The 21,294-nt window shown below is 40.5% G+C and overlaps 1 protein-coding gene across 1 annotated transcript in view; it reads left to right on the top strand.

The window, feature by feature from the left end:
- Positions 1–21,294, top strand: part of LOC127575527 (dynein axonemal heavy chain 8-like) — a 282,606-nt gene that overhangs the window by 19,608 nt on the left and 241,704 nt on the right. Inside the window, exons 7-11 of the mRNA XM_052025460.1 lie at positions 4,995–5,102; positions 5,195–5,296; positions 7,433–7,579; positions 13,981–14,178; positions 17,619–17,695. Of these exons, the coding sequence (XP_051881420.1) occupies positions 4,995–5,102; positions 5,195–5,296; positions 7,433–7,579; positions 13,981–14,178; positions 17,619–17,695 (632 nt within the window). The remainder of the gene's footprint in view (positions 1–4,994; positions 5,103–5,194; positions 5,297–7,432; positions 7,580–13,980; positions 14,179–17,618; positions 17,696–21,294) is intronic.

Here is a 21,294-nt window from a genome sequence, read left to right as displayed (position 1 = left end):
TGCTCTTAAAGGAAGTACTGTAGAAGGAGAAAATGCAAAGATTGCACATTCCAAAAGTCTCTAGGTCCTAGAGAGCTTTAGTCACTGAAGAGATCCCAGTGGAACGTCTTGATCAAGCTCGAATATACAAATATAAAAAGGGGGTGGGGGGAAAAGGAATGGCATGTATAAATGGCCAGTCCTGATTATTTTAGATAGAGTTATAAAATCAGAAAAAAAGGTTAATTAATCATCTGGTAGTTAGAATTATAGTTTGTGGATCACACCAACAGCAATATTAGTGTCAGCTACAAACATAATATCCATGCCATCTACATTCTCATTCAAATCGTTAACGTAGATCTTAAATGCTGTCGGCAATCCAGCTTCAACCACTTTCTCAGGCATTGTATTTCAGGTACTTGCCATTCTCTGCCTCATATTGCCCCTAACTCTCTTCCCCCTTACCCTAAATCTATGTCCTCTAGTTTTAAAGTTTCCTGCAGTCTACACTATCCTTTTATTCCCCTCATCCTTTTATATACTTCAATCATGTCCCCTCTTAACCTCCTCCATTTCAGGGAGAACAACCCTCACTTCTCCAGTCTTTCCTTATAACTGAACTGCTCTATCCCCAGTAACATCCTGGTGAATTGCCTCTGCACCCTCTCCAGCGCTGTCATCTCCTTCCTATAGTGTGGTGACCAGAACCACATGCAATACTCAAGCTGATGTCTGACCAAGGTTTTATAAAGTTAGAACATAACTTCCCAACTTCTATATTTAATGTCCTGACCAATGGAAGCCAGTATTCTATATGCCTTCTTAACAACTTGTGTTGCCACCTTCAATTATCTCTGGACTTGTTGTCCAAGGTCCCTCTGTTCCTAAATACTCCCTGGGAACCTACCATTCATGGTGTATGAACTAGCCTCATTAGTACTCCCAAAATGCATCACCTCGCATTTGTCTGGATTGAATTCATTTGCCATATTTCATCCTATTTCGCCAACACATCAATAGCTCTCCTCAGCCTTAGACTACCTTCCATACTATCAACAACTTCACCAGTCTTAGTTCATCTACAAACTTACTAATCATGCTTCCTGCATCCACCTTCAAGTCATTCACGTATATTACAAACAGCACGTTTACCAGCACCGATGCTTGTGGAACACCACAGGTCACAGGCATTCCAACGCAAGACCAACCCTCTACAATCACCCTCTGTCTTTTATTGCCATGTCAATTTTGGATCCAGTTTGCCTTCTTGTCCTGTGTCCCATGAGCCCTAACCTTTTGAACTAGTCTCCCATCTGGGCCCTTGTCAAAGGCCTTGCCAAAGTTCATATAAACCACATCAACTGCCTTGTTACCAGGCTTTTACCTGCTGTATTTTTGAAAAGGGGGGGGGGGCACATTTGCTGTCCTCCAGTCTTCTAGTACCTCAAGTGTGCAGCAAAGATTTAGAAATCTCAGCCAGAGCCCTAGAAATCTCTTCCCTTGCCTCCCATAGCAAGGGAATCCCATTCAATCCCATCCAATTCTAGAACAGTTTTGACGGATAACATTGAACATAGAACAGTAAAGTGCAGGAACAGGCCCTTCGGACCACGGTGTTGTGCCAAGCTAATTAAACTAGTAATTAAATGCCTAACTAAACTAATCCCTTCTGCCTACACAATGTCCATATTCCTCCATTCTCTGCACATTCATTTGCCTATCTAAGAGCCTCTCAAATGCCTCTATCGTATTTGCTTCCACCACTAACCCCAGCAGCGCTTTCCAGGCACCCACCACTCTCTGTGTTTAAAAAAAATCTTGCCCCACTCATTTCCTTTGAACTTTTCCCCTCTCACCTTAAATGAATGCCCTCTAGTATTAGACATTTCGACCCTGGGAAAAAGATACCATCTGTCTAGCCTATCTATGCCTCTCATAATCCTGTAAACTTCTATCAGGTCTCCCCTCAGCCTTCACTGCTCCAGAGAAAGGAATGCAAGTTGTCTAACCTCTCCTCATAGCACATGCCCTGTAATCCAGGCAGCATTCTGGTAAATCTCCTCTGCACCATCTCCAAAACCTCCACATCCTTCCTATAATGGGGCGACTCAAATTGAATGTAGTACTCCAGATGTGGCCTAACTAGAGTTTTATAAAGCTACAACATAACTTCCCGGCTCTTGAACTCAGTGCCTCGACTAATAAAGGCAAGTATGCCATATGCCTTCTTTACCACCCTATCGACCTGTGCAACCATTTTCAGGGAGCTATGGACTTGGACCACAAGATCCCGCTATAATTCAACACTGTTAAGGGTCTTGCCATTAACAGTATACTGTCCCTTCACATTTGATTTCCCAAAGTGCAATATCTCACATTTGGCTGGATTAAACTCCATCTGCCATTTTTCCACCCATGTTTGCAACTGACCTTTATCCTGCTTTATCCTTTGGCAATCTTCTACACTATCCACAACACCACCAATCTTTGTATCGTCTGCAAACTTACTAACACACACATCTACATTTTCATCAATCTTTGTATCGTCTGCAAACTTACTAACACACACATCTACATTTTCATCCAGGTCATTTTTATGTATCACAAACAGCAGAGGTCCCAGTACAGATCCCTGCGGAACACCACTAGCCACGGATCTCCATCCAGAATAAAGCCCAACAACCACTACCGCCTGTCTTCTATGGGCAAGCCGGTTCTGAATCCAAACAGCCAAGTCACCGTGGATCCCATGCATCATAATTTTCTGGATGAGCCTCCCATAAGGGACCTTGTCAAGCGCCTTACTAAAATCCATGTAGACAACATCCCCAGCTCTACCTTCATCAATCACCTTTGTCACCTCCTTGAAAAACTCAGTCAAATTACTAAGACACGACTTGCACTGCACAAAGCCATGCTGACTCTCCCTAATTAGGCCAAGGTTTTCCAAATGCTCATAAATCCTATCCCTAGAAATCCTCTTCAATAGCTCCCCTACCACTGACATGAATCTCACCAGTGTATAGTTTCCAGGATTATCCCTATTTCCCTTCTTGAATAATGGAACAACATTTGCTACTCACCAGTCCTCTGGGACCTCACCTGAGGCTGGAGAAGACATAAAAATCTTAGTCAAGGCCCCAGTAATCTCATTTCTTGCCTCTCTCAATAACCTGGGGTATATCCCATCAGGCCCTGGGGACTTATCCTCCTTAATGTTCTTTAAGAGACCCAACACTACCTCTTTCTTTATCTCAAAATGCCCTAGCATATTAGCATGTTCCACACTGATCTCACTATCCTGCATGTCTTTCTCCTTGGTAAATACCGCACAAAGTAGTCATTTAGGGCCTCGCCTCCAATCATGTTCCCTCCTTTATCCTTGAGTGGGCCTACCCTCTCCCTAATTATCTTGCTCTTGACGTATGTACAGAATGCCTTGAGATTCTCTTTAATCCTACTTGCCAAGGACTTTTCATGGTCCCTCCTGGCTCTCCTCATTCCCTTCTTGTGTTCTTTTCTAGCTTCTTTATAATCCTCAAGGGTTCCATTTGATTTTAGCTTCCTAAACCTTACATACTCTTCCTTTTTCTTCTTGTCTAAATTCACCACCTCTCTCGACATCCAAGGTTCCCTTACCTTGTATTCCTTGTCCTTCCTTCCTTACTGGATCATGCCTGTACTTTGTGCAGTTGGTCTTTAAGTACCCTCGTGATCAGAGTCTGGAATGTACTGCCTGAAGAATTGGCGGAGGCAGATATTCTCATGGCATTTAAGAAGCATTTAAATAACTACTTAATTGTCAAAGCATAGAAATTTATGGACCTAATGTGGGTAAATGGAATTAGTGTAGATAGGTACAATGAATGGCATGGACATGGTGGGGCAAAGGGCCTGTTTCTGTGCCTTTGACTCTGACTCTTTGATCCTTATGCCTGTTCCACCATTCAGTGAAATTATAGCTAATCTCTGCTCAATGATGTATGTTAGTAGAATTCCATTAATCTCAGATGTAAATTAAAAAATTGTAGGATTAACTAGTGGATATGTTAAGTATATCATTGTAAGGCCTTACTTGACAATGTTCTATGCCATGTCCTCTTTGTACTATTACAATTTTATCATTTACACTCTACATGAAGATGGTTTTTTTGCTTTTTAAAACACCTTGTTTATTATTTGATTTGAACAATATTCTCCATCCTTTGCTGTTAACTGAGCAATCACTTTTGGGAAATTATGTGTGGAAACTCCCCTAGCATTGCTTTCGCTCTACTGTTATTTCATCGCTTATGTGTTGAGAAACCCTGATTTAATACATAATGTGAATTTACACCATAGTTCTGGCAAAGTACAATTGGTAGGGCTGGTGAGACTCAGTATTTTTCTGGCCTTGATTTCAATGTAACTAATATTTCTGAAGTTATTGGTTCTATCTATTTATTTATTAGTCACATGTACATTGAAACGCACCGTGAAATGTGTCTTTTTGCGTTATTGAGAATGTTCTGGGGCAGCCTGCAAGTGTCGCCACTCTTCCAACACCAACATAGCATGCCCACAGCTCCTAACCTGTACATCTTTGGAATGTGGGAAGAAACCAGAGCACCTGGAGGAAGTCCACGCAGACAAGGGGAGAACGTACAAACTCCTTACAGACAGCAGGGGAATTGAACTCAGGTTGCTGGTGCTGTAATAGCATTACACTAACCGCTACACTCCCGTGCTCCCATTTCTGTATATTAATGTTTTTTTTTCTTCCCTGTTATTTCTAAGGCAACATGCCCTTTATGAAAATGTCAAAACCAAGTTTCAGGTGGTTGGCATCTCAACTTCAAAATATCACAGATTATTTCAAAGGCTTTAGTTCTAGCTTTTATCTGAATTTACACTCATGTTAAAAAATACTTCCATGCAAAGCTGACAAGCAGAGTAATGTAACTTTTATATTTGTGTATTTTAGAACAGTTTTGTATGCTTCTGTCACAGTCATAAAGTGATTCAATTTCCAGGTGACTATGACGAAGAGTGTTCCAAATTTAATCAATACCATTCAAATGATTCACAATGTGTCACGGTATTACAACACTTCACAACAGCTGACTTCACTCTTTATTAAGGTAAGCATTTTTATTGATATGAATTTAACTGCTGCATTCATTTGTATTTTGATTACTTCAGCCATGATAATGTTTCTATTTAACAATTTTAGGTCACAAATCAAATGGTTACTGCCTGCAAGGCATATATCACACAAGATGGGACAGTTCGTGTGTGGGATCAGGATTCTGAAATTGTTATTAATAAAATGCAGGTAAAGCTTTCTATATTACATAGTATTTCTAGCACAGAAACAAGACTATTCAGTCTAGCAGATCCATGCTGGTGTTTATGTTCCACGCAAGCCTCCCTCCTTATCTAACCCTGTCAACATACTATTGTATTCCTCTTCCTAATGGGTGCATCTATACTAGTTGCCTCAGCTACATCTTGCACTAATGAGTTCTACTTCATAACCACTATCAGGATAAAGAAGGTGCTCCTGAATTTTTTTAGTGGATTCATTAGGAACTATGTTATATGGACTTTGGTTCTTGGCTACCACATGTATGGGAACCTATTCTATGTTGATCATTGAAAACATTTTATAAATTCAAAGACCTAAATCAGGTCACCTTTCTAATGCATATGGTCATTCTTGCTGGTGTAACCACCAAGTATTATTATCTGTTCAGTAAATCCCACAAGCAATGATTTCACTGAGGTATTCATGAATTGGCAGGGAAATGCTGGGAGGCTGGAACTAAGCAGTATAATGATATAAGATAAGATAAGAATGATAGGATAAAAGATGAGATGAAGGTAATTTTTTTAGACCTGAAGGTTGTAAATTGTTGGGATTCTCTTACCATGTAAGATGCTCAATTGTTGTGTACATTCAAAGGAAAAACTGAGTCAAGAGATAAAGAATTCTAGTGATTTCTGGTGAGAAAATAAGTGAGGCACAGGATCGGCTGTGATTGAGTTACAAGATAAGGCACCTGCCATTTAAAACGGAGGTGTGCAAAGATTCCTTTTCCCTGAAGTGGTAAATCTGTGGAGTTCTCTACCCCAGAGGGTTGTGGAGACTAGATAATTGGATATATTTAAGGTGGAGGTAGATAACATTTTGAAAGATAGGAAATTGAGGGCTATGGGAACTGGCACAGAAGAGGAGTTGAGTTCACTAGATCAGCCATTTTTAATATTTAACCAATCCTAATTGCCATTGTGAAGGTAGTGGTGAGCTGCCTTCTTGAACCGCTGCAGTCCTTGAGGTGTGGGTATACCCAAATTTCTCTTAGGGAGGGAATTCCAGGATTTTCATCCAGCGATGGTGAAGGAATAGTGATAAATTTCCAAGGTTGGTGTGTGGCTTGGAGGGCAACTTCCAGGTGGTGATGTTCCCCATGCTTTTGCTGCCTTTGTTCTTCTAGCTGGTAGAGGTCGTGGTTTGGAAGGTGCTGTCTAAGGAGTCTTGATGAGTTGCTACAGTGAATCCTGTAGATGGTACAAACTTCTGCTACTGTGCATCAGCTGTAGTGTGAGTGTATGCTTGTGGATGGGGTGCCTACCAAGCAGGCTGCTGTGTCCTCTATGTTGTCGAGCTTCTTGAGTGTTGTTGAAGCTGCACTCATCCAGGCAAGTGGAAAGTATTCCATCACACTCCTGACTTGAGCCTTGTAGGTAGATGGTGGACAGGCTTTTGGGAGTTGGGAGGTGAGTTATTCATCCAGGATTCCTAGCCTCTGACCTGCTCTTGTAGCCACATTGTGTACATTGGCTACTCCATTTTCTGGTCAATGGTAACCCTCAGGATATTGATAGTGGAAGAATCAGTGATGGTAATGCCATTGAGTGTCAAGGGGTTGGATTTTCTGTTGTTGGATATTGTCATTGCCTGGCACTTGTGTGGTGCGAATGTTATTGCCATGATCATATTGAATGTGGCACATACTTGAGGTGCCATGTGGCCTACCCCTGCGCCTATTTTCTTGTGTCCTCGTTCTTGCGAGTACAGGGAATGTCATTTATGACTGGGATGAAATTCCCAGATGAGAAATTCCTTCACTTTTAAATGCTGTGCCATTTAATATATTCACAAATGCACTTCCTCTATGCCTAGTAACAGATTGGAAAAGCTGAAGTTTTCTACTTAGGCAGAGAAGGATATGAGGAGATCGGATGGCAGTTTTTAAAATCGTGAATGATTTTAATAGGCCTAATGAGGAGAAATTGCTAGAATGACACGTGTCACTAAACAGATGATACATTTATTGGTGAAAGAATATGATAAACCATCTTTGTATGCAGCAAGTTGTTGAATGTGTTGGTTAAAAAACCAATGAAGGCAGATTCAGAAGATGATGAGAAATATGTAGTAATCTGTGACAATTTTATTCTGCTCCAGGAATGTAAAAAATTATTGGTGGAGTATCGCAAATATTTCCAGAACACCAAGAAACACACAACTGAAACAGCACAAGACACTCCTTTTGATGTGTCAGAAATGTATATATTTGGTAAACTTGATGTCTTCTGTAAGAGACTGGCAAAGGTAAAGACAACAGGAAATGTTAAGCAGATGTTCTATAGATTTATGTTTATCTACTCGATAAACTGACAGATACCAGTATTGTAGTTAAAATGATCTTGTACCTATACCATCCATTAGCAAGTCCTATTCCATTCATTGGAATTGATATTTGACTCAGCTTTTTCTATATGGAAAAGGAAGGGAATAGTATGTTTTCGCGATTCATTCATTGATAACTGTTTTTCATCTTTCAACTGTCTAACAAATACAATTTGTCTAGATCACACTTTTTTCAATATTTGCGGATTAGAAATTTTTTAAAAGCTGCTATACCCTCTTTTCTGACACCTTACAAAACTGAAATTACAGAAAAAAATTTAAGTCTTAATCCCTATTAGAAGGGCTTGATAGCAATAATCTATGATTTAATTATGAAAATATATCCAGAATCACTGGACAAAATTAAGAATGAATGGGAAAGTGAACTCCAGACATCTTCACCTACAGAGACATGGAAGAAAATTCTTCATTTAGTTAATACATCTTCAGTGTGTGCCAGACACTCTTTAATACAGTTTAAGGTAGTTCACAGGACCCATATGTCAAAAGATAAGCTAGCCCGTTTTTATCACCATATAAATCCTATATGTGACAGATGTAAATCGAATGTGGTTTCTCTGATACATATGTTTTGGTCCTGTCCTTTTTTGGAAAAATATTGGAAAGACATTTTTAACATTATCTCAACTGTATTGAATATTGATTTACAACCTCACCCTATCACTGCAATCTTTGGATTACCAAGGATAGACTCTGGCCATCTATCTGCTTCCGCTTACCGTATGTTTGCCTTTGTTACATTAGTGGCCAAAAGATCCATTTTGCTTAAATGGAAGGATCCAATACCCCCTACTACTTTTCAATGGTTTTCTCAAACTATATCATGTTTAAACTTGGAAAAAATTGGGAGTGGTGCTGTTGATCCTTCGCTTAAATTTGAAGATATTTGGAGTCCATTTATTCAATATTTTCACATGATATAGATCCCTCTTCAATAATTTTCTAATTTAGAGGAACGGAGTTGATGACATAATATTGCTCTGTTTTTATTGAGAAATTTCAGTCCAGTCTTTTTCTTTTTTTTTTGTTTGTCTTTTTTTTTGAAATGTTTCTGTTTAGCTTGGTTTGATATATTGTTTATAATTTTTCTCATTGATTTGGGGATTTTTTTCTTTCTTTTTTATATACATAATAAATCTTTTTCTTTCCTTTCTTTTATATTATATTCATTTATTAAGAGATCGTGGGATCTACAGTTTTTTTATATTTTATTGTTCTTTATGATTATCCATGTCATGATTGTTCTCTTGATCTCTTTGTATTACATCTACAAACATTGATGTTATATATTAATCTGTATTAATTTGGAAACTAATAAAAAGATTGAAAAAGAAAGGAATTGATATTAAAGAAATTATGTTTGTAAATGGATGAATAAAAAGGAATTTAAGTGAAATCAAAAAGTTTTAAACAATGACATATGTCAAAGAGAACTGAACTGTCAGCCAACACAAAGATGGAGAATAAATAAATAAATATAGGGAAATTGCCATTACATTCATTCTGTGGTCTGTCAACATGATAATTGTGCAGATTTGCGTATTGCCTGATAACATGCTAGAGGCAGGAGAGGCCTCATGAATATGTAGTGGGAGATCATATTACGCATTTAGGATTAATTTTAATGCAGAATACAGTCTGTGTCCATCTTGATAGAAAATTTTAATGGGATTGCTCTGTCATAAGCTTGGAAGCTTTTGCTAAAGAGATACTTTAGTATCTGTGCCTGCAATCATACCTGCAGTATGTGAATCAGATCTTTGCTTCTGTGTCATTTTCATTGAAGAGAATTATTGTTAAATTGGTTTATTTTTGTCACATGTATCGAGGTACAGTGAACAACTTTGTTTTGCGTGCCATCCATACAGATCATTTCATCAGATGGGTACATCGGGGTAGTACAAGGGAAAGCCAATAATGGAATGTAGAATATAGTGTTACAATTACAGAGGGTGCAGTGCAGGCAGACAATCAGGTGCAAGGCCATGACACGGTAGATTGAGAGATCAAGAGTCCATCTTATTGTACAAGGGGACTGTTGAATAGTCTGATAACAGCAGGATAGAAGCTGTCCTTGAGCCTGGTGGTACATGCTTTAAGGCTTTTGCATCTTCTGCCCGATGGGAGGGGGAGAAGAGAGAATGCCCAGATTGGGAGGGGTCTTTGATTCTGTTGACTGCTTTACCAAGGCAGAGAGAAGTGTAGACAGAGACCATGGAGGGGAGGCTGGTTCCCGTGATGTGCTGAACTGTGTCCACAAGTCTCTGCAATTTCTTGCTGCCATACCAAGCCGTGATGCAGCCGGATAGGATGCTTTCTATTGTGCATCTATAAAAATTCGTGAGGGTCAATGGGGTACACTTTCTTGGCCATGGCGCCTACGAGGTTGGACCAGGACAGACTATTGGTGATTCTTACTCCTAGGAACTTGAAGCTGTCAACCATCTTGACCTCAGCACCATTGTCGTAAACAGGAGCATGTGCACTGCCCCAGTTTTTGAAGTCAATGACCAGCTCTTTTGGTTTGCTAACATTGAGGGAAAGGTTGTTATGACACCATGCCACTAGGATCTCTATCTCCTTGCTGTACTCTGAGTCATCATTATTTGAGATTCTGCCCACTACGGGGGTGTCATCTGCATACTTGGAGTTAGAACAGAATCTGGCCACGCAGTCATGAGTGTATAGGCAGTAGTGTAGGCATTGTCTTCTTATACCTTTCTTTCTTCAGTAATTCTTGTCTTGGGCATTATTAATTTGGATGGAGGAACACTTGGAGAATCAACACAAGTAGCATAAGCAAATAGCATCGGCAGTTGATAGGCCAATCAGAAAACAAAAGGGTGAGAGATGTAGCTTATAAAGAGCCCATATACCATCCAAATGCCAAGAGGCAATAAAGGGGTGCGGGGGGAGAAGGGGGTAATCATTGGGGGGTTTTAAGGGAATGGGGCAGGAGATTGTGGGATGTTTATGGTCCAGGAACATACTTGATTGTGGGTACAGGTCATGACTGACAGGGATTTGGTAATGTCTGTGCTACTTTAATGTCACTCATGAGGAGCACTTCTTCTTCTATCTCCACATTCAGATAAGTTACTTAAAGTCTTGGATAGATTTATCTCCCTGCCCTGAATTGTGTTTTCAAAAAGAATAATCATTTGAAATGTCAGATGTTGGCTGTTCTTTGGGAAACCAAGAATAGTAAGGCTTTTCATTTCCAAAATACTCAGAGAATATTGCGCTGATCAAATAACTTTACAGACATCTCCTGGATGACATTAAATTCAATTCTCAGGACTTGTGTACTACTTACTGACAGCCTTTGCCACCAGTTTAACATGGTTCTGAATTTACTCTTATTTACTCATCTTATGTTGTGCCCTGTGCTTCTACTTTATCTACTGGAATGAGAATCAGATTTATTATCACTGACTTGTGTGATGTGAAATTTGTAGTTTTGCAGCAACGGCACAGTGCAAAGACATAAAATTACTATAAATTACAAAATGAATAAATAGTGTTAAAAAAGGAGTAAAGAGGTGGTTCATGGATCGTTCAGAAATCTGTTGGCGGAGGGGAAGAAGCTGTTTGAATCGTTGAATGTGGGTCTTCAGGCCCCTGTACCTCCTCCCTGATGGTCATAACGAGAAGACGACATGTCCTGGATGGTGAGAGTCCTCAGTGATGGATACCTGCTTCCTGAGGCTCTGCCTCTTGAAGATGTCCTCGATGGTGGGGAGGGTTGTGCCTGTGATGGATCTGGCTGAGTCTACAACTCCCTGCAGCCTCTTGCGATCCTGTGCATTAGAACCTCCATACCAGGCTGTGTTGCAATCAGCCAGAACTCTCTCCACTGTACATTTATAGAAATTTGTAAGAGTCTTTGGTAACATACAGAATCTCCTCAAACCCCTAATGAAGTAGAGCCGCTGACGTGCCTTCTTCGTGATTGCATCAATGTGTTGGGCCCACGATAGATCCTCTGAGATGTTGATGCCCAGGAACTTGAAGCTGCTCACCCTTTCCACTGCTGCCCCCTCAATGAGGACTGGTGTCTGTTCTCCCGACTTCCCCTTCCTGAAGTCCACAATCAATTCCTTGGTCTTGCTGACGTTGAATACATGGTTGTTGTTGCAACACTACTCAACCAGCTGATCTATCACTCTCCTATACGCCTCCTCGTCGCCATCTGAGAATATGCCAACAATAGTGGAGTGGATATTCTTTGGTACTTTTGCAAACTGGAGTGAATGATGCAGTGGACTGGTCCTCTGCTCTGACCCTACATGTTGTTGTTGTATAATAGAAATTAGAATCCTCAAGTTACTTAAGAATACATTTCAGGCACCATAAACATGAAGCCATAACTTTGGAAATGCCTGCATGAAAAGTCGATTCTTTGAAAGAAAAGAAGGAGATTAAGAAAAAAAGTTATAACAGATGGGTCTTCTGTAATGAGTGGCTCATCTCCTGACTTTTTCAAGACTTTCCACCATGAATAAGTGACAAGTCAAGTGTATGATGGAACACCTTTCCTTTGATTATTTGATTAAGTTCCAACAGCATTCTACATCATCCAGGAAGCACCATTGTGAGCATATGCTCTATTCACTATTCGTGCACAGTAATTGCAGTGCAGACCATCTTTTGCCTATCCTCCAGAATGGCACCTGACCTGTGGCCAGTAATGATTTAAAAATCTGTTAGGACTACAGCAATCTCCTCCCCTGCCTCCCATAACAGCCTGAGATATATTTCATCACATCCCAGAGAATTATCCATCTTTAAGTCTGTTAAGACATCTAATATATTCCCCCTTTTAATGTTAACATGCTCGAGAACATCTCCATTCCCCTCCCTGAAATATGCAGCTGGAATGCCTTTCTCATTAGTGAATATGGATAAGAAGTATTAATTAAAGACCTCACGCATGCCCTCTGGCTCTATGCACAGATTGCCCCTATGGTCCTTAATAGGTCTTACTCTTCCCTTGCTCTTAATATGTTTATAAAATGCCTTGGAATTCTCCTTACTCTTGCCCGCCAGTGGCACTTCTTTGCCCTCATTTCTTTTTTTAAGTCCCCCACGACACTTTCTATACTCCTGCTCTATATTGCTGTATGTTTTCTTTTTTTCCTTTGTCAAACACACAATAAACCTTGACATCCAGGGTCCCTTGGACTTGCCTTCCTTACCTTTGACCTTTATAGGAACATGTTGACCCTGATATCCCATTATTTCACTTTTTAAAAGACTCCCACTGGTCAAGTATAGATTTACTCATTTATAGCTGCTCCCTGTTGACTTTTGCCAGGTGTTTTCTTCTGATGTTGAAATTTGTCTTCCCCAAATTCAGGACCTTAATTTCCAGAGCACCCTTATCCCTTTCCACAGCTACTTTGAAGCTCACAGAGTTATGGTCACGAGTCCAAAAATGCTCACCCACAGATGATTACACTACTTGCTTGGCTTCATCCCTTAAGATTAGGTGCAGTGCTGTCCCTTCTCTGGGACTTTAAAAATTCCACTTCTCCAAGCCACTCACATTCCCCAGTTAATATTGGGGAAGCTGAAATGCTCTACTACCGTAACCCTGTTGCTCTAACATCTGTCTGTTATTTGCCTTTGGAACAAAGGAAGCTGAGAAGGGATCTGTAAAAGGCATTTAAAATCATGAAAGGTCTAAGTAGAATAGATAGAGAGAGACTATGACATGCAGGTCTTTTTTGAACAGCAAGTTGTAGCAGCTGGGATGCTAGGATTGGAGGCAGATTCAGCTGTAACAATCAGTGGGGTGATGGATAAGTTTTTGAAAGGAATGAATTTGCAATCCTATGAGGAGAAAACAGGGAGTAGGACTAGCTGGTGCTGTTACATAGATGGATTCAAGGCATAGAGGGATAGGGAATTAATGCAAGAAAGTGGGATTAATCTAGATAGGCATAATGGTTGACGTAGATGTGGTGGGTCGAAAGACCTATTTCTATGTTGTACAACTCTGTCTATAACTCAGTTGGTCAAATGGCCTCCTTCAATGCTGTATCTATCTGTGATTTTGAAATACTTGAAATTAAAAAAAAAATGAAGGGCTCTGGGGAGATGGCAGGGAAGTGGGACTCATTGGATTACTCTTACTATGAATTGACATGTACTTGGTAGCCTCCTTTACTGTGATTCTGCTAATTTTTATTGGTAAGATAATTTCAAAATTTGCATTTAATTAAATATGTCACTTCATCTTAATGAATGAACTGGTCTGGAGTAGGTATTAAGTAATTCCTATCTCATTGAAATTGCAGATCACTGAAATGGTTGACGCAGTGAAGACGTTTTCAGCATTGCAGAATTCCACAATCGAAGGAATAGAGATCCTCGCAATCAAATTCCACAATATTTGTCTCAATCTGAAAAAGAGCCATTATGACATTCTGGATCCTCGTAAGAAGGAGTTTAATGCAGATTATGCTGTATTTATGAAGCAGATATCTGATTTAGAGGTAACAGAAGTTATTGCAAATATACTCTCTGATGAAAGGATAGCCAATTTTGCTTTGATAAATTAAATCCAACCCTTGCCTATTTACCACTGCTACCATTTTTGTCTTTCTTTCTTTGGTGAGTAACATAGCCTGGTTGCTCTCATATAGTTATGAATACAAAGAAGTTAGGTTGCTAACCCTGAATTCATAGTTCAAAAATGAATGATTTCCTAAATTTCCCTGGATGAAAAATTGAGAAGTAAAGGTCAGTCTCACGATGAAGTATTGTCCACCTAGGAGAAATCTCTTCAGGCAGGTGATTGTCAATCAAGGAACTGTGAATTATCAGTCATTGAGTATATTCAAGATCTATAAATGAAAAGCCATCAATTTGAAACAGTGACTATTTTTTTTCTCTGCAGATGCTGTCTGATCTGAATATTTCAAGCATTTTATATTTGTATTAGAAACAAAATGGTAATGAGGGAGAGAATAGGACTACTCAAGACCAAAGAAGGGAGCCAGAGGAACTGGGTGACATTCTAAATGAGTACTTTGATTCGACATTCACCGAGGAGAGGGGCATGGAGGATACTGAGATCAGGGCTGATATTCTGGGGCATGTTGATGTCAAGAAGAAGGAGGTGTTACGTCTTTTGAAGAATATTAAGATGGATATCCCCAGGGTCTGATGGGGTCTATCCCAGGTTATTTAAAGAGGCAAGGGATAACATTACTGGGGCCTTGACAAAGATCTTTGTATTCTCTTTAGCTACAGGCAAGCTCCCAGAGGACTGGAAAATAGCCAATATTGTCCCTTTGTTTAAGAAGGGCAATAGGGACACACCAGGGAATTATAGACCAGTGAACCTTACAACAATCTGAAAAAGCATGGACTTATTAGGGATAGTCAGCATGGCTATGTGGAGGGAGGTCAGATCTTACAAACTTGATTGAGTGTTTTGAGGGGGTGACGAAGATGATTGATGATATTAGGGCAGTGGCTGTTGTTTATGTAGACTTCAGTAAAGCATTCGACAAGGTCCCTCATGGTAGGCTGATCCAGAAGGTTAAGACGCATGGGATCCATAGAGAGTTGGTAGGTAGATCAGATTCAAAATTGGTTTGGCCGTAGAAGGCAAAGAGTAGTGGTGGAGGGGTGTTATTCTGACTGGAGGTCTGTGACCAGTGGTGTTCCGCAGGGATCAGTGCTGCAAACTGTTGTTTGTGAAATATATAAATGTAGGTGGGCTGATTAGTAACTTTGCAAATTATATGAAAATTGGCGGAATTGTGGATAGTGAGGAAGGTTATCAAAAGATACAGCAGGATATTGATCAGTTGGGAATATCGGTGGAAAAATGGCAAATGGATTTTAATCTGGACAAGTGTGAAGTGATACACTTTGGGAAGTCAAATGTAAGGTGATAGGTAGAGACAGATAAGGAAAGGGAAAAATGGGGCAGGTGGAGGGGAGGGGTAATTGTAGGTATAGACAGACTAGAACATGAAAAGTAGAAACAAGAGGCTGCAGATGCTGGAATCTGATAAGGAAGGAAGGTTATAAGTGGAACCAGATAAGGGAGGGATGAGGGGCAGATAGAATCAGGTGGGGGAGGGGAATGAAACTGGGTGATAGGGGGGAAACACCAGAAGTAGACACAAAGCACAAGGAGTGTGGGTTACCTGAAGTTGGAAAATTCACTATTCATACCATTGGGTTTAGACTACCTAGGCTCACTCTGGCGGTGGGGAAGGCTGAGGTCTGACAGATCTGTGTGACAATGGGGAGTTGAACTGACATGTAACTGGGAGTCAGGGGTGCGGACAGAGCATGGGTGTTCTGCAAAATGGTTGCCTAGTCTACACTTGGTCTCATCGACGTAGAGGAGGCCACATCAGGAGCGCTGAATGGGATTAACTTAAATTTTCTATCGTGATCGACAAAGGCATTATGGGCTGAAGGGCCTGTTCTAGTGCTGTACTGTTCTATGTTCTGTATTTTCTTTTTTTATTTCAGCTGCCAGCACCTAACTTTTTTTTTACTTTTCAAAGATATATTGATTTTGGATTCAACAAGGATCTGCAGATAGGGTAGAAAATTGGAGTTGTACAAGATCGGTCATGGAGTCATGGGATCATATAGCATCGAAATGGCCCTTCGGCCCACCACATCCATGCTGACCTTTTTGCCCATTTACGCTAATCCCATTTGCCCGCATTAGGATGGTATCTTTCTATGCCTTGCCTACTTAAGTGTCTGTCTAAATGCTTCTTACACATAGTACTTCTAACTGATTCCACCACCTCCTCTGTCAGCACATTCCAGATATCAACCAGTCTCTGTAAAGTATCTTTCCCCTCAGATCCCTTCTAAATTTCTATCTCTCACCTTAAAACTATGCTGTCTTGTTGAGATCCCCAACATAGGAAAAAGATTTATGACTATATCCAGTTAAAGTCTCTCATATACTTCTATTGGGTCATCCCTGCTTTGCTCCAGGGAATACTAGCCCAGCCTATCCAAACTCTCCCCATAACTAAAGTCCTTGTATCCAGGAAACATCCTGATGAACCTCTTCTGCACTCTCTCCAGCCCAATCACATCTTCTTATTGTGCGGCCTTTTATTTATCTGCAAGGCACAAATCAAGAGCCTGATGGAATTATCTCCTCTTGCCTAGATCAGTACAGCTCCAAAGAAGCTCGACAGCATCCAGGATGCAGCAATGCACTTAATTGCTACCCCATGAACCCCCTTAATAGGCACCTCATTGACTGCAGATGCAGCATGAATAAAATGCGCAGTAGTCACGCACCTAGGCTATTCTGACAGCACCTCCCAAACCCACACCTTAATCACCAATAAAAAAGGCTTTGCTCTAAATTGCATGCTATCCTAATTTGGAAACGCTGGCTCTTCATGTCACTGGGTGAAAATCCTGGAACCCACCCTCGGAGCACCGTGGGAGTACCATCACCAGATGGACTGCAACTGTTCAGGAAGGCGATTCGTTGACTTCTCTAGGGCATTTAGGGATGGGCAATAAATGTCAGAATCTGAGATTATGAAATTATTTTCAAAAATATGTTTTAATGCTACATGCATTTAGATAGAGAGCATTCACTTTTACCTTTTTGCAATTCTTCTCTAATTAGAGGTATACTCTTATGTTTGTTTGCACTGACTCTTCCTGACTAATTCCAGTGGAATGCTCGTACAACAACTAACCCTCAGGGCTACTGTACTTCATGTGCATCATGCTCATGCGTACAGAGCATTGTGGGATTTGGGACAGAAGAGAAGAGTTGACAAAAAATTATTTTAAAAGTTTGGAGGGATGAACATTAAATAAGTATGTTTGAATTAAATAGAAGAGTACCATAGCTCTAAGATACTTTGCAGAAATATTGCAGGTGAAAATCATTAGAATTCAACTTCTTTTTTTAACATTTCAGAGCCTGGTTGATGATTTCATGCACAGCTGTTTTGCTAAAATTATTTCTTCACAACATGCTTTACATCTTTTGAAGCGGTAGGTTTTCAATCAAATGTCTTACCAGTAATAATTAATACAGGAAGTAATTAATTCTGCATTCACAAATGATATGCTGGTTTTAAATTTTACAGAACACAGAGATAGAAATGTTATTATATTTGTTTTTCACAAAGAAATCTAGCAGCATGAGAGAATATTATTACAATAAGACCATAAGATATAGGAGCAGAATTAGGCCATTCAGCCCATCAAGTCTGCTGCGCCATTCAATCATGGCTGATTTTTTTTCTCAACCCCATTCTCCCGCCTTCTCCCCGTAGCCAATGATGTTCCAATTGTTTAGATGCACTTGTTGCTGGTTGTTACCAAATTTGACGTGTAATGCATACATGCACATTTAGAACACGAGTTGCTCTCGTGGCCATGGTAGGAACTGCATTAATAATAGCATAGAGAATACGCAAAATAGGCAGATAAAAACATCATTCAGAATGCAAGGTGATTTGATGCCATTCCTGCCAGAATGCATCTGCCTCCATGAGTTCAACTGGCATAGAGAATCTAGCATATAAAAGCAGGAAGGAACTACCCAACCACTCCCATGTGCCCACATCCGCACCTCGCTAGCACTGATTGATCTGTATGTTAAAGGAAGTTTTTGTTTGGTTTTTCTAAGCTTCATTGCAGTTTGTTGCCGGAATACTTATAAGGTCGCTCAGTGAGGTTTCTGTTCAATATTGTTCCCAAGATATAGATGGTGAGGCCTTGCAATTGTACTGCTGTTGAATTTCAGCAGGAAGAGTTGAGGTTCTTTTGTTGGAGTTTGCATTGCCTGATACTTGTCAAGAATGAATGTTACTTGCTACTTATCAGCCCAAGCCTGAATATTATACAGCTATTGCTTCAAGCAGGTATGAACTGCTGCTTTATCCAAGGAGCTGCATGCAAATGAAAATGGACAGTTTCAGTTATCAGTGAACGCTTCTGGTCTCATAATGACAGGAATTATTGATAAAGCCACTAAGATGTTTTTCTGAGTATTCCCCTCCAATATTCTGGGCTGGGTTAATTAATCTTCAGTGACCACAGCCATCTGCTTTTATGTGGGTTATGATTCTAGACAGTGGGAAGTTCTCCCCTTGATTCCCAGTTTGACAAGAGCTCTTTGATGTCATAGTTAGATTAAAGCTATCTTGGAGCTTGGGCAGTCATTTTTACTTTCATTATGGTGGTTCCCCATCCCATCTCTGCTTATCTATACTGCTAGTTACATCCAAACGCATATTTCTTAGATATGCTAAACACATTTTTTTCTTTCCTAAAACTGTGTTGACTCTGCCTAATCATATAATAATTTAATAATGACCTGTTACTGCATATTTAGTAATGATTTCCATCATTTTAGTGATAACTAATGTCAGGCTGAGTGGTTCTCCATGCCCCTGACTGAAATAGTGAATATGTAATTTTCACCAACCAAACACCAACCTGCTGATTTTTGACAACACACCATGGTATTTTTTCACAATTTCAGGGCTGCACTTTCTGTTTTATTTCCCATGCTATCTCACTGTACACACTCCTTCTCCACTTTTGTAGCATTGGAGGCAGTCAAAAGCAGATTAACAGGCTAATTCCTGGGATGAGGGGGTTGTCCTATCAAGGAGAGGCTAGGTAGTTTGGGTCTGTATTTCTTGGAGTTTAGATGAATGAGAGTGATCTTATTCAAACATATAAAATCCTAAGAGGACTTGACAGGGCAGATGTTGAGATGTTTTCACTAGTGGGAGAGTCACGGACAAGGGGACATAGATACAAAATAAGGGGCCAATCATTTAAAACTGAGAAATTGAGAATTATGGGGAACTGGCACAGAAGAGGAGTTGAGGCCAGCATAAATCAGCCATGATCATATCAAATGGCAAGGCAGGCTAGAGGAGTCCAGTGGTCTACTCCTGCTCCTACTTTCTTGTATTTGTGTGTGTCACACATTTAAGATAAGATATTCCTGTTCTCTTTCCAGTTTATATCCACACCGTTAGCTCCAGCTTTCTCACTGCTCCCTTTTTGTCCCCTCCCCTCTCTCAGCTCTTACTTTCTCACTGCCCTTTACGTCCCTGCAGTTCTCATTCAGCATTTGGTCCTATTAACATCAATTGCACTCACTCAGCTCTCACTCTTTTTATTGCTCCTTTTATCCCCACTATTCTCATTCAATTCCCATGCTCTCTCCACTCCCTACATCCCCAATGCTCTTAATCAGTACTCGGTCACTTAATCGAAGGCCAGAGAGGGACATACTGTATTTCATTACCACTATATGGTGGACTTAAAATGGATGTATATTGGCAGTTTCTCCATGAGCTGGAAGACTCAACATAGAGTCATAGGGTCATGCAACACAGCAACAGGGCCCTTTCTCACCATGTCCTTAATGACCATTGTACCAATGTATACTAATGCCATCTGATCAGTAATTGGTAATTGCTTTATTATTGTCACATGTACCAAGATACAGTGCAAAGCTTTGTTTTGTGTGCCATCCAGACAGATCATTCCAACATAAGTACATCGAGGTTGTACGAAAAGAAAAGCAATAACAATGCAGAATATGGTGTTACATTTACAGAGAGGGTGTAGTGCAGGTAGATAAATAAGGTGCAGTGGCCATGACAAGGTAGATTGAGAGGTCAAGAAGTTTGTTCAAGAGTCTTTTAACAGCGGGATAGAAGCTGTCCTTGAACCTGGTGGTACATGTTTTCAAACTTTTGTATCTTCTGCCCAATGGAAGAGTGGAGAAGAGACAATGGCTGGGGTGGGAGCGGTCTTTGATTACGTTGGTTGCTTTCCGAGGCAGTGGTAAGTGTAGACAAGAGTCCATGGAGGTGAGGCTGGTTTTCATGATAGACTGGGCTGTGTAGGAGACTGGAGTGGTGTGTGAGTAGACCAAGGAATCACTAAGGTGTACAACAGTCAAAAACAATGGGTATCTTTTGTAGAGCTGGTGAAGAAATGAATTAAGCATTTTAAGCTCGTGCCCATTAGGACAAATGAAAGCAGTAAATTTCCAATACAAATAAGGAGGAGGCCTTTCAGGGATATAGAGAGCATAGTAGGTAGGAGGAGGGGTGCTTAAATAGAAATTAAGAGACAAAGAGGAGCCACAAAATATCTCCAATTGCTTCCGTCCTGGATATGCTCCACACTGTTCTGGGCTTTCATTGGAGTGGTTCCTTGAGGGTTTGGAGATCAATATCTGAAACCTGGCACAAACCTCACAATCTGTTAGGGAGAGGTGATCCCTGCTGTCCTCTACCCTTCTGAGAGACGGATAAAATAAGATATCTTTATTAGTCACATGTACATCGAAACACACAGCGAAGTGCATCTTTTGCGTAGGGTGTTCTGGAGGCAGCCCGCAAGTGTCGCCATGCTTCTGGCGCCAGCACAGCATGCCCACAACTTCCTAACCTGTACGTCTTTGGAAAGTGGGAGGAAACCAGAGCACCCGGAGGAAACCCACACAGACACGGGAAGGACGTACAAAATCCTTATAGACAGTGGCCGGAATTGAACCCAGGTCGCTGGCACTGTAAAGCTTTACGCTAACCGCTACATTACCATGCCTGCGTACT

This window comes from Pristis pectinata, chromosome 10, assembly GCF_009764475.1.
Source record: "Pristis pectinata isolate sPriPec2 chromosome 10, sPriPec2.1.pri, whole genome shotgun sequence".
NCBI lineage: Eukaryota > Metazoa > Chordata > Chondrichthyes > Rhinopristiformes > Pristidae > Pristis > Pristis pectinata.
Note: the sequence above shows the minus strand (reverse complement) of the source record. Positions and strands in the feature narration are given on the sequence as shown.